Below are 13,219 nucleotides of genomic sequence, written 5' to 3' on the forward strand. Positions count from 1 at the left end.
AGCAGTGACCGGGGGTGTAAGGAGGAGAGGAGTAGTGACCGGGGGTGCAAGGAGGAGCAGTGACCGGGGGTGTAAGGAGGTCAGGAGCAGTGACCGGGGGTGTAATGAGGAGAGGAGCAGTGACTGGGGGTGTAAGGAGGAGAGGAGCAGTGACCGGGGGTGTAAGGAGGAGAGGAGCAGTGACCGGGGATGTAAGAAGGAGAGGAGCAGTGACCGGGGGTGTAAGGAGGAGAGGAACAGTGACCGGGGGTGTAAGGAGGAGAGGAACAGTGACCGGGGGTGTAAGGAGGAGAGGAACAGTGACCGGGGGTGTAAGGAGGAGAGGAGCAGTGACTGGGGGTGTAAGGAGGAGAGGAACAGTGACCGGGGGTGTAAGGAGGAGAGAAACAGTGACCGGGGGTGTAAGGAGGAGAGAAACAGTGACCGGGGGTGTAAGAAGGAGAGGAGCAGTGACCGGGGGTGTAAGGAGGAGAGGAACAGTGACCGGGGGTGTAAGGAGGAGAGGAACAGTGACCGGGGGTGTAAGGAGGAGAGGAACAGTGACCGGGGGTGTAAGGAGGAGAGGAGCAGTGACTGGGGGTGTAAGGAGGAGAGGAACAGTGACCGGGGGTGTAAGGAGGAGAGAAACAGTGACCGGGGGTGTAAGGAGGAGAGAAACAGTGACCGGGGGTGTAAGGAGGAGAGGAGCAGTGACCAGGGGGTGTAAGGAGGAGAGGAGCAGTGACCGGGGGTGTAAGGAGGAGAGGAGCAGTGACCAGGATGCTAGGAGAGATGCAGTGAGTAGAGTTGTAGGTGCAGTGACAAGGGAGAAAAGGTGCAGTGATGGGGGTGCAGTGACCAGGGAGAAGAGATGCAGTGATGGGGGTGCAGTGACCAGGGAGAAGAGATGCAGTGATGGGGGTGCAGTGACCAGGGAGAAGAGATGCAGTGATGGGGGTGCAGTGACCAGGGAGAAGAGGAGCAGTGATGGGGGTGCAGTGACCAGGGAGAAGAGGTGCAGTGATGGGGGTGCAGTGACCAGGGAGAAGAGGTGCAGTGAAGGGGGTGCAGTGACCAGGGAGAAGAGGTGCAGTGAAGGGGGTGCAGTGACCAGGGAGAAGAGGTGCAGTGATGGGGGTGCAGTGACCAGGGAGAAGAGGTGCAGTGATTGGGGTGCAGTGACCAGGGAGAAGAGGTGCAGTGAAGGGGGTGCAGTGACCAGGCAGAAGAGGTGCAGTGATGGGGATGCAGTGACCAGGGAGAAGAGGTGCAGTGATGGGGGTGCAGTGACCAGGGAGAAGAGGTGCAGTGATGGGGGTGCAGTGACCAGGGAGAAGAGGGGCAGTGATGGGGGTGCAGTGACCAGGGAGAAGAGGTGCAGTGATGGGGATGCAGTGACCAGGGAGAAGAGGTGCAGTGATGGGGATGCAGTGACCAGGGAGAAGAGGTGCAATGATGGGGATGCAGTGACCAGGGAGAAGAGGTGTAGTGATGGGGGTGCAGTGACCAGGGAGAAGAGGTGCAATGATGGGGATGCAGTGACCAGGGAGAAGAGGTGCAATGATGGGGATGCAGTGACCAGGGAGAAGAGGTGCAGTGATGGGGGTGCAGTGACCAGGGAGAAGAGGTGCAGTGATGGGGGTGCAGTGACCAGGGAGAAGAGGTGCAGTGAAGGGGGTGCAGTGACCAGGCAGAAGAGGTGCAGTGATGGGGGTGCAGTGACCAGGGAGAAGAGGTGCAATGATGGGGGTGCAGTGACCAGGGAGAAGAGGTGCAATGATGGGGATGCAGTGACCAGGGAGAAGAGGTGCAGTGATGGGGGTGCAGTGACCAGGGAGAAGAGGTGCAGTGATGGGGGTGCAGTGACTAGGGAGAAGAGGTGCAGTGAAGGGGGTGCAGTGACCAGGCAGAAGAGGTGCAGTGATGGGGATGCAGTGACCAGGGAGAAGAGGTGCAGTGATGGGGGTGCAGTGACCAGGGAGAAGAGGTGCAGTGAAGGGGGTGCAGTGACCAGGCAGAAGAGGTGCAGTGATGGGGGTGCAGTGACCAGGGAGAAGAGGTGCAGTGATGGGGGTGCAGTGACCAGGGAGAAGAGGTGCAGTGATGGGGGTGCAGCTGTGATACTCAGGGCGGTGCACAGCCCCCCAGTGAGCAGTGTGTATGCAGTGTATCAGCAGAGGATTGCAGAGCTCAGCTCTCCCCGTGCTGCTCCTCTGCTGCAGGATCTCCTCCCCCTCCATCTCTCCTCCTCTTCTGAGCAGCAGACACACAAAAAAGTTACTTTGCAGCAGAAGCTGCAGGACCCACCCCGCCTGCTCTGCTCACCCCCTGCAGCAGACAGCGAGGACCCCCGGATGGTCTGCGCCCCTGGGATTGTATCTGCACAATGTGCATCAGCTGAGAGGTGAGCTGCCTGCAGTGTGGGGCTGCTGCCTGCCTGCCTGCTGGGAGAAGTGCTGCATCATTCAGGGGGTCACAGCTCTGTGTACACTGTTAATGGGTGACCCTGTATACATGGTGCACCGTAGGTAGGTGCTGTATACACTGTAGATAGGTGCTGTATATGCCGTTGGTGGATGCTCATGTATACATGTGGTACGCCGTCGGTAGGTGCTCCTTGTCAGTGGGTACTCCAGTATAGGTGGTGTGCTGTCAGTAGGTGCTTTATACATTGTGCATGAGTGCTCCTGTATACGCGGTGCAATGTGGGTGGGCGCTCCTGTATACGTGGTGCAATGTGGGTGGGCGCTCCTGTATACGTGGTGCAATGTGGGTGGGTGCTCCTGTATACGTGGTGCAATGTGGGTGGGTGCTCCTGTATACGTGGTGCAATGTGGGTGGGTGCTCCTGTATACGCGGTGCAATGTGGGTGGGCGCTCCTGTATACGTGGTGCAATGTGGGTGGGTGCTCCTGTATACGTGGTGCAATGTGGGTGGGTGCTCCTGTATACGTGGTGCAATGTGGGTGGGCGCTCCTGTATACGTGGTGCAATGTGGGTGGGCGCTCCTGTATACGTGGTGCAATGTGGGTGGGCGCTCCTGTATACGTGGTGCAATGTGGGTGGGCGCTCCTGTATACGTGGTGCAATGTGGGTGGGTGCTCCTGTATACGTGGTGCAATGTGGGTGGGCGCTCATGTATATGGGTTGCGGTGTCAGTGGATGCTCTTGAATAGTTGGCGGCCTGGGTCCAGCGCTCTGCCCCTCCCCTCCACGTGTGGCGCCCTGGGTCCAGCGCTCTCTCCCTGCCCCTCCCCTCCACGTGTGGCGCCCCGGGTCCAGCGCTCTCTCCCTGCCCCTCCCCTCCACGTGTGGCGCCCCGGGTCCAGCGCTCTCTCCCTGCCCCTCCCCTCCACGTGTGGCGCCCCGGGTCCAGCGCTCTCTCCCTGCCCCTCCCCTCCACGTGTGGCGCCCCGGGTCCAGCGCTCTCTCCCTGCCCCTCCCCTCCACGTGTGGCGCCCCGGGTCCAGCGCTCTCTCCCTGCCCCTCCCCTCCACGTGTGGCGCCCCGGGTCCAGCGCTCTCTCCCTGCCCCTCCCCTCCACGTGTGGCGCCCCGGGTCCAGCGCTCTCTCCCTGCCCCTCCCCTCCACGTGTGGCGCCCCGGGTCCAGCGCGCTCTCCCTGCCCCTCCCCTCCACGTGTGGCGCCCCGGGTCCAGCGCTCTCTCCCTGCCCCTCCCCTCCACGTGTGGCGCCCCGGGTCCAGCGCTCTCTCCCTGCCCCTCCCCTCCACGTGTGTGGCGCCCCGGGTGCAGCGCTCTCTCCCTGCCCCTCCCCTCCACGTGTGTGGCGCCCCGGGTGCAGCGCTCTCTCCCTGCCCCTCCCCTCCACGTGTGTGGCGCCCCGGGTGCAGCGCTCTCTCCCTGCCCCTCCCCTCCACGTGTGTGGCGCCCCGGGTCCAGCGCTCTCTCCCTGCCCCTCCCCTCCACGTGTGTGGCGCCCCGGGTCCAGCGCTCTCTCCCTGCCCCTCCCCTCCACGTGTGTGGCGCCCCGGGTCCAGCGCTCTCTCCCTGCCCCTCCCCTCCACGTGTGTGGCGCCCCGGGTCCAGCGCTCTCTCCCTGCCCCTCCCCTCCACGTGTGTGGCGCCCCGGGTCCAGCGCTCTCTCCCTGCCCCTCCCCTCCACGTGTGTGGCGCCCCGGGTCCAGCGCTCTCTCCCTGCCCCTCCCCTCCACGTGTGTGGCGCCCCGGGTCCAGCGCTCTCTCCCTGCCCCTGCCCTCCACGTGTGGCGCCCCGGGTCCAGCGCTCTCTCCCTGCCCCTCCCCTCCACGTGTGGCGCCCTGGGTCCAGCGCTGCCCCTCGCCTCCACGTGTGGCGCCCCGGGTCCAGCGCGCTCTCCCTGCCCCTCCCCTCCACGTGTGGCGCCCCGGGTCCAGCGCTCTCTCCCTGCCCCTCCCCTCCACGTGTGGCGCCCCGGGTCCAGCGCTCTCTCCCTGCCCCTCCCCTCCACGTGTGGCGCCCCGGGTCCAGCGCTCTCTCCCTGCCCCTCCCCTCCACGTGTGTGGCGCCCCGGGTGCAGCGCTCTCTCCCTGCCCCTCCCCTCCACGTGTGTGGCGCCCCGGGTGCAGCGCTCTCTCCCTGCCCCTCCCCTCCACGTGTGTGGCGCCCCGGGTGCAGCGCTCTCTCCCTGCCCCTCCCCTCCACGTGTGTGGCGCCCCGGGTCCAGCGCTCTCTCCCTGCCCCTCCCCTCCACGTGTGTGGCGCCCCGGGTCCAGCGCTCTCTCCCTGCCCCTCCCCTCCACGTGTGTGGCGCCCCGGGTCCAGCGCTCTCTCCCTGCCCCTCCCCTCCACGTGTGTGGCGCCCCGGGTCCAGCGCTCTCTCCCTGCCCCTCCCCTCCACGTGTGTGGCGCCCCGGGTCCAGCGCTCTCTCCCTGCCCCTCCCCTCCACGTGTGTGGCGCCCCGGGTCCAGCGCTCTCTCCCTGCCCCTCCCCTCCACGTGTGTGGCGCCCCGGGTCCAGCGCTCTCTCCCTGCCCCTGCCCTCCACGTGTGGCGCCCCGGGTCCAGCGCTCTCTCCCTGCCCCTCCCCTCCACGTGTGGCGCCCTGGGTCCAGCGCTGCCCCTCGCCTCCACGTGTGGCGCCCCGGGTCCAGCACTCTCTCCCTGCCCCTCCCCTCCACGTGTGGCGCCCCGGGTCCACCGCTCTCTCCCTGCCCCTCCCCTCCACGTGTGGCGCCCTGGGTCCAGCGCTGCCCCTCGCCTCCACGTGTGGCGCCCTGGGTCCAGCGCTCTCCCCCTGCCCCTCCCCTCCACGTGTGGCGCCCCGGGTCCAGCGCTGCCCCTCGCCTCCACGTGTGGCGCCCAGGGTCCAGCGCTCTCCCCCTGCCCCTCCCCTCCACGTGTGGCGCCCAGGGTCCAGCGCTCTCTCCTGGCCCTCCTTGTGTAGCCTCCTGGGTAGGTAGGTAGGTCAGTGTACAGATGGTTGTCTCACGTATTTTACATTAGTCCTTTCATATTTCAGGTACGTCTGGTTCCTGGCACTTCTTACACCCCAATCCTCCAGATGTCTCTGCGACCTGAACCCGACTTGGGCTGGTATCCCACGCATGTCCAGGTCACCATCCTGCAAGCCAAAGGGCTCCGTGCTAAGGGAAAACATGGCACCAGCGATGCTTACACGTTGATCCAGGTTGGACGAGAGAAGTACAGCACCTCGGTGGCGGAGAAGACCCTGGGATCTCCGGAATGGAAGGAGGAATGTTCCTTCGAGCTTTGCCCCGGGGCCCTGGAACGAGGGGAAAACTGTGAGCTCCAGCTGATTATCATGCATCGCGCCCTCATTGGCATGGACCAGTTTCTAGGGCAGGTCACCATCCCTCTACAGAATGTGTACCAGGAGGGCCGATCCCAGAGGAACCAGTAAGTGCGCACTCGTCCTTATTACTCCCATGTGCCCAGTATGGCCGCCAAATGCCACCGAAGCCTTCTAGCTTGTAATGACGCTCCAGCCTGTCCAGACAATATTTGCTGGGATCACCTGGGTGGGGTGGGTTGGGAGATCAGAATATTTACCATTTTTTGTTATAGGGGGCACGTGGAGTTTCCCCTCCATTGTAAGTCGCCGCTTGGTGTTCAATGATGAACGTCAACATGGCCACTCCCGGAAATGATCCGAAAGTCTCATGTCATGAGAGATTCCATGTACTGCGTCGCCCTCTGTTCACAGTCCGTCCCCAGTGTCATTAATAATGTACATTTCTGCAGTACTCGTGTATTGTCCATTTGTACCGATTCAGGCCTGTTGGGTCCATAACGCCAGCTTAAAGGGTTAATGCCGGGTACATATTTATCATGTATCGGGGTGTCTGTAGGACCCCTCCTTGGTCATCTTCTGCACCGCTTGTTAGTCATGGCCATAGAGGAGGACCACCTGAACTCAACGTTCCTGTGGAAGACTAAGGCTTCGGCCTACGTGGTCACCAACAGTCTGCCATCTTTGTGCTCCTGCCAAGCCGCGGGCGGGACCCTCGTAGGAAGCCGTCATTTACTCTATATACTGTAAATGATCACAGGTTCAAGTCCCCTAAGGGGACTGATAAAAAACAAAAAAAAACTGTCTCCATTCCTTCACTCCACTTTACCGCACTTTTTAAAGTGCGTTGTATGGTAAAATGAACGGTCTCATTCAAAACTACAACTCGTACTGCAAAAAATGCCGGCCCTCATACGGCCGTGTCGATGGGAAAAATAAAAAAGACTGGAAGGAAAAAACAAGCACAGAGCAGGTTGGGCCGTCCCAGAACGCTGTGCTCGGGGTCGTCCTGCTCGTGGTCACGGCCTCGGTGCGGCGTTCTTTATTTTGGCTCAGGTTTTGAGGGATGGTCAGATAATGGGGTCTGTATTGTCCTGGTGGGAGTCCATTGTGCTGCCTGCGCCCTGTTTGCTTTTCCTCTGCTGTGTGATGTGAGCAGCGGCGGGCTGGGGGCCGGGGAGGAAACGCCAAGAAGCCTCTGGCTCTATTTTAGTCTGGTTATTTATTAGGACGGGGCACGGTATGCTGCCTGGAATGTGCCTCCTGCTAGGCCCAAGCCGAGGCCTCCATGTGTCTGTGCACACAGCGCTGCTGTACCCGGGAGACACCGGCCGCTGTCCCCCCATCACTGCACGGCGGGACACAACACGTCACCCGCCGCTCCTGGACTCTGCTGATCCCCATTACACCCTCTCTTCTGATCCCGCAGAAATCGCCCAAAGTGAGGACACAAGCAAAAGTAATCTGCACAACAATCGCTCGCCTGTTTCCGTCTAACCTACTTATGTGCTCAGCTCAGAGCGGCACTTCTACTGCACCCACCACCGGGACTATGATTTATGGATTTCATTTTTGGGCGGTTTCAAATTCTTGATTCTTCTGACTCCATAAAAGCAATTGGAATAATAAACAAAAGATAGATATAACTACTGTAATATTATATTTATATATTCTTGTACATAGAGGCAGCATTATAGTAGTTATATTCTTGTACATAGGGAGCAGTATTATAGTAGTTATATTCCTGTACATAGGAGCAGTATTATAGTAGTTATATTCCTGTACATAGGGAGCAGTATTATAGTAGTTATATTCCTGTACATAGGAGCAGTATTATAGTAGTTATATTCTTGTACATAGGGAGCAGTATTATAGTAGTTATATTCTAGTACATAGGAGCAGTATTATAGTAGTTATATTCTTGTACATAGGGAGCAGTATTATAGTAGTTATATTCTTGTACATAGGGGCAGTATTATAGTAGTTATATTCATGTACATAGAAGCAGTATTATAGTAGTTATATTCTTGTACATAGGGGGCAGTATTATAGTAGTTATATTCTTGTACATAGGAGCAGTATTATAGTAGTTATATTCCTGTACATAGGAGCAGTATTATAGTAGTTATATTCTTGTACATAGGGAGCAGTATTATAGTAGTTATATTCCTGTACATAGGAGCAGTATTATAGTAGTTATATTCTTGTACATAGGGGCAGTATTATAGTAGTTATATTCTTGTACATAGGGGGCAGTATTATAGTAGTTATATTCTTGTACATAGAGGCAGTATTATAGTAGTTATATTCTTGTACATAGGGGGCAATATTATAGTAGTTATATTCTTGTACTTAGGAACAGTATTATAGTAGTTATATTCTTGTACATAGGAGCAGTATTATAGTAGTTATATTCTTGTACATAGGAGCAGTATTATAGTAGTTATATTCTTGTACATAGGGGGCAGTATTATAGTAGTTATATTCTTGTACTTAGGAACAGTATTATAGTAGTTATATTCTTGTACATAGGAGCAGTATTATAGTAGTTATATTCTTGTACATAGGAGCAGTATTATAGTAGTTATATTCTTGTACATAGGGGGCAGTATTATAGTAGTTATATTCTTGCACATAGGAGCAGTATTATAGTAGTTATATTCTTGTACCTAGGAGCAGTATTATAGTAGTTATATTCTTGTACATAGGGGGCAGTATTATAGTGGTTATATTCTTGTACATAGGAGCAGTATTAAAGTAGTTATATTCTTGTACCTAGGAGCAGTATTATAGTAGTTATATTCCTGTACATAGGGAGCAGTATTATAGTAGTTATATTCTTGTACCTAGGAGCAGTATTATAGTAGTTTTATTCTTGTACATAGGGGGCAGTATTATAGTAGTTCTATTCTTGTACATAGGAGCAGTATTATAGTAGTTATATTCTTGTATATAGGAGCAGTATTATAGTAGTTATATTCTTGTACATAGGAGCAGTATTATAGTAGTAGTTATATTCTTGTATATAGGAGCAGTATTATAGTAGTAGTTATATTCTTGTACATAGGAGCAGTATTATAGTAGTTATATTCTTGTATATAGGAGCAGTATTATAGTAGTTATATTCTTGTATATAGGAGCAGTATTATAGTAGTTATATTCTTGTATATAGGAGCAGTATTATAGTAGTTATATTCTTGTACCTAGGAGCAGTATTATAGTAGTTATATTCTTGTACATAGGAGCAGTATTATAGTAGTTATATTCTTGTACTTAGGAACAGTATTATAGTAGTTATATTCTTGTACATAGGAGCAGTATTATAGTAGTTATATTCTTGTACATAGGAGCAGTATTATAGTAGTTATATTCTTGTACATAGGGGGCAGTATTATAGTAGTTATATTCTTGCACATAGGAGCAGTATTATAGTAGTTATATTCTTGTACCTAGGAGCAGTATTATAGTAGTTATATTCTTGTACATAGGGGGCAGTATTATAGTGGTTATATTCTTGTACATAGGAGCAGTATTAAAGTAGTTATATTCTTGTACCTAGGAGCAGTATTATAGTAGTTATATTCCTGTACATAGGGAGCAGTATTATAGTAGTTATATTCTTGTACCTAGGAGCAGTATTATAGTAGTTATATTCTTGTACATAGGGGGCAGTATTATAGTGGTTATATTCTTGTACATAGGAGCAGTATTAAAGTAGTTATATTCTTGTACCTAGGAGCAGTATTATAGTAGTTATATTCCTGTACATAGGGAGCAGTATTATAGTAGTTATATTCTTGTACCTAGGAGCAGTATTATAGTAGTTTTATTCTTGTACATAGGGGGCAGTATTATAGTAGTTCTATTCTTGTACATAGGAGCAGTATTATAGTAGTTATATTCTTGTATATAGGAGCAGTATTATAGTAGTTATATTCTTGTACCTAGGAGCAGTATTATAGTAGTTATATTCTTGTACATAGGAGCAGTATTATAGTAGTTATATTCTTGTACATAGGGAGCAGTATTATAGTAGTTATATTCTTGTACATAGGGAGCAGTATTATAGTAGTTATATTCTTGAATATAAAGGGCAGTATTATAGTAGTTATATTCTTGTACATAGGAGCAGTATTATAGTAGTTATATTCTTGTACCTAGGAGCAGTATTATAGTAGTTATATTCCTGTACATAGGGAGCAGTATTATAGTAGTTATATTCTTGTACCTAGGAGCAGTATTATAGTAGTTTTATTCTTGTACATAGGGGGCAGTATTATAGTAGTTCTATTCTTGTACATAGGAGCAGTATTATAGTAGTTATATTCTTGTATATAGGAGCAGTATTATAGTAGTTATATTCTTGTACATAGGAGCAGTATTATAGTAGTAGTTATATTCTTGTATATAGGAGCAGTATTATAGTAGTAGTTATATTCTTGTACATAGGAGCAGTATTATAGTAGTTATATTCTTGTATATAGGAGCAGTATTATAGTAGTTATATTCTTGTATATAGGAGCAGTATTATAGTAGTTATATTCTTGTATATAGGAGCAGTATTATAGTAGTTATATTCTTGTACCTAGGAGCAGTATTATAGTAGTTTTATTCTTGTACCTAGGAGCAGTATTATAGTAGTTATATTCTTGTACATAGGGAGCAGTATTATAGTAGTTATATTCTTGTACATAGGAGCGGTATTATAGTAGTTATATTCTTGTACATAGGAGCGGTATTATAGTAGTTATATTCTTGTACATAGGAGCGGTATTATAGTAGTTATATGCCTGTACATAGGGGGGCAGTATTATAGTAGTGTGCCGGCTGGAGTGCTGACATTGGCTCCATATTGGTGGCTGCTCCGTGAGGGTTGTGTTCCTTATTTCTTGGTGTTTTCTAGACTCTTAAGCTATGTGCGCATGTTCAGTATTTGCAGAAATTTCTGCAAGGTTTCTGTATCTTTTGGCAGCAAAAATGCCCGTTTTGGTGCATTTTTTTTATGTTTTTTTGTACAGCAATGAATGCATTTTGGAGCTAAATAAAAATATTTGAAAAAAGAATTGTGGGACATCGCTTTAACCCTTGGATTACCGTCGCTAGTCTCTACAACAGAAATGTGACCACTAGAATGTATTGAATGCTTTAATTGCGCATGGTTCAGTGAAGTCATGCGGATTTACCGCAAAAATATGCTGTGTCCCGGATTGTGGGCACATAGCCGAAAATTCAAAAGAGATGTCATGGGCTTCCGTGTCATTTTCAAAACCAGCAGAGGGAAAGCCAACCACTGGGGGCTGATATTACTAGCCGGGGAAGTGGCCATTAGCCAAAGATGTTCTCTGGCTATTAGTAGCGGCTCACAGCAGTTTGCTTAGCCTTTACTGGCTAGATTACAGGAGCACCCCAGAAAAAAATTGACGTAGGGTCCCCCTGTAAAATCTAGCCACCAAAGGCTAAACAGACAGCTGCAGGCTGATAATAATAGCCAGGGAAGGGGCTATGGACCCTGGCCCCCTCCGAGGCTAATAATATCAGCTCTCAGCCGCCCCAGAAATGGCGCATCCATAAGATGCCTCCGCTCATCCCACTATCCCTGGTGCAGTGGCAAGTGGGGTAATAGCATTGGCGGTCAGCCTTGTATTGGCCGCTGATATGAAGCCCAGGTTCGTAATGGAGGGCGTCTATAAGACGCTCCCATTACTAACCCCGTAGTAAAGGTTTGGAAATAAAGACACAGCAAGAATAAAGTCTTTTATTTTAAATAAAATTGCACACTGTTTAAATAAAATGATTAAAAGATAGGTGAGTATACGGTGTTTTTCTAACGCCTAATCCGTTGAAGCCATTGTGACCTGTAATAAATAAAAAAACAACCATACCCTTCACCTGTCCGCCGTGATGATACAATCCAGTGTCCCTCGACGATCTGGGTCACTTCTAGAGCAGTTACATTAGCAATCACTGATGTGACTGTTGTAGAGGACAGCACTCTGTACACTGACAGCAGTGTAATCACTCCTGTCAGTGTATATTGCTAAGCTGCCGGACTGAGGTCACTGGAGTTCAATCAGCTGATGAGCTCCGGTGACTTCACTTGCTGCACTAGTGCTGCGTGTGAAAATTCTCACGCAGTCCCGGTGGCATAAGTGAGGTCACTGGAGCTCTCAGCTGATTGAACTCCAATGACCTCAGTCCCGTCAGCTCAGCGCTATACACTGCCGGGAGCGATCGCGCTCCTGTCAGTGTATAGCGTGCTGCCGGGTGTTCGGATCACCATGGGACATTGGGATTACGGCGGATAGGCGAGTATAAAGTGTGTTCTATTTTAATATCGATTTATTTTAACTTTCTTTTTTTCACTGAGCACAGACGCTTGCAGAGGAGACTACTACTCCCGTCAGCGGCACCTGCTCTGTTATCAGCGGGAGCAGCCATAGGATGATGGGAGGAGTAGTCTCCTTCGGTCAATTCTTTGTGCGTTTTTGCCACATTTTTGACTAATTGACTTGAATTGAGTCAGTCAAATCCGCTGCAAATCCGTAAATATTTTTATACCTGTGTTTTTGCTGCGGTTTTGACTGACTCAGTTGAAGTCAAGGGGTTAAAAACGCTGCAAAAACACAGAAAGAATTGACATGCTGCAGACCCCCAGTAATGCAAGAGGTGGAGAAGCATCAGTGATTTCCCTTGGCGGTCGGTGGGGGGCCAGGAATCTCGCTGTTTTCCCCTGGCGGTCGGTGGGGGGCCGGGAGTCGCGCTGCCTTCCCCTGGCGGCCGGTGGGGGGCCGGGAGTCTCGCTGCCTTCCCCTGGCGGCCGGTGGGGGGCCCGGAGTCTCGCTGCCTTCCCCTGGCGGCCGGTGGGGGGCCCGGAGTCTCGCTGCCTTCCCCTGGCGGTCGGTGGCGGGCCGGGAGTCTCGCTGCCTTCCCCTGGCGGCCGGTGGGGGGCCGGGAGTCTCGCTGCCTTCCCCTGGCGGCCGGTGGGGGGCCGGGAGTCTCGTTGCCTTCCCCTGGCGGCCGGTGGGGGGGCCGGGAGTCTCGCTGCCTTCCCCTGGCGGTCGGTGGCGGGCCGGGAGTCTCCCCTGGCCGTTCCCAGGAATTTTCCAGTTTACATCTCGTCTCGTCCTCGTGAGACATTCCACACTGTGATCGCAGATCTCGCTCCTGACCGGCGCCCTTTTCTGTTTAGACTGCTGATTGCGGCCAGTAGGGACACGTCAGGGGGGACTGGTGCCCGTGCCTCCTGCCTCGCCAATGTTCTGCATTGATCATTATTTCCCTTTCTACAACAGGCTGATAATCCAGAATATTTGATAATCCGGCACCAGATTTCGTGGCGTTACGGCCCTTCCTCTGTGCCGCGGCCGTTGTCCGTCTTACCTTTTCTTTCCACCCAAAATGCGGTAGCTTTGGATGAAGTGATGTAGCAGAGCTGACTTCAGTGCAGTTATCTGCAATGTTACATGGGACTGCGCTTGTGTTACACAGGA

General features: G+C 52.2%; 1 protein-coding gene across 1 annotated transcript in view; it reads left to right on the forward strand.

Moving 5' to 3' along the window:
• The first annotated feature begins 2,220 nt into the window (after positions 1-2,220).
• RAB11FIP5 (RAB11 family interacting protein 5) overlaps positions 2,221-13,219 on the forward strand; it is a 118,327-nt gene continuing 107,328 nt past the window's right edge. The window contains exons 1-2 of the mRNA XM_073649453.1: positions 2,221-2,383; positions 5,439-5,836. Coding sequence (XP_073505554.1) covers positions 5,481-5,836 — 356 coding nt within the window. The 5' untranslated portion in view covers positions 2,221-2,383; positions 5,439-5,480. The remainder of the gene's footprint in view (positions 2,384-5,438; positions 5,837-13,219) is intronic.

The sequence above is a fragment of the Phyllobates terribilis genome, unplaced genomic scaffold (genome assembly GCF_046119375.1).
Source record: "Phyllobates terribilis strain yellow unplaced genomic scaffold, ASM4611937v1 Scaffold_1__5_contigs__length_1240528914, whole genome shotgun sequence".
In the NCBI taxonomy this organism is placed as follows: domain Eukaryota; kingdom Metazoa; phylum Chordata; class Amphibia; order Anura; family Dendrobatidae; genus Phyllobates; species Phyllobates terribilis.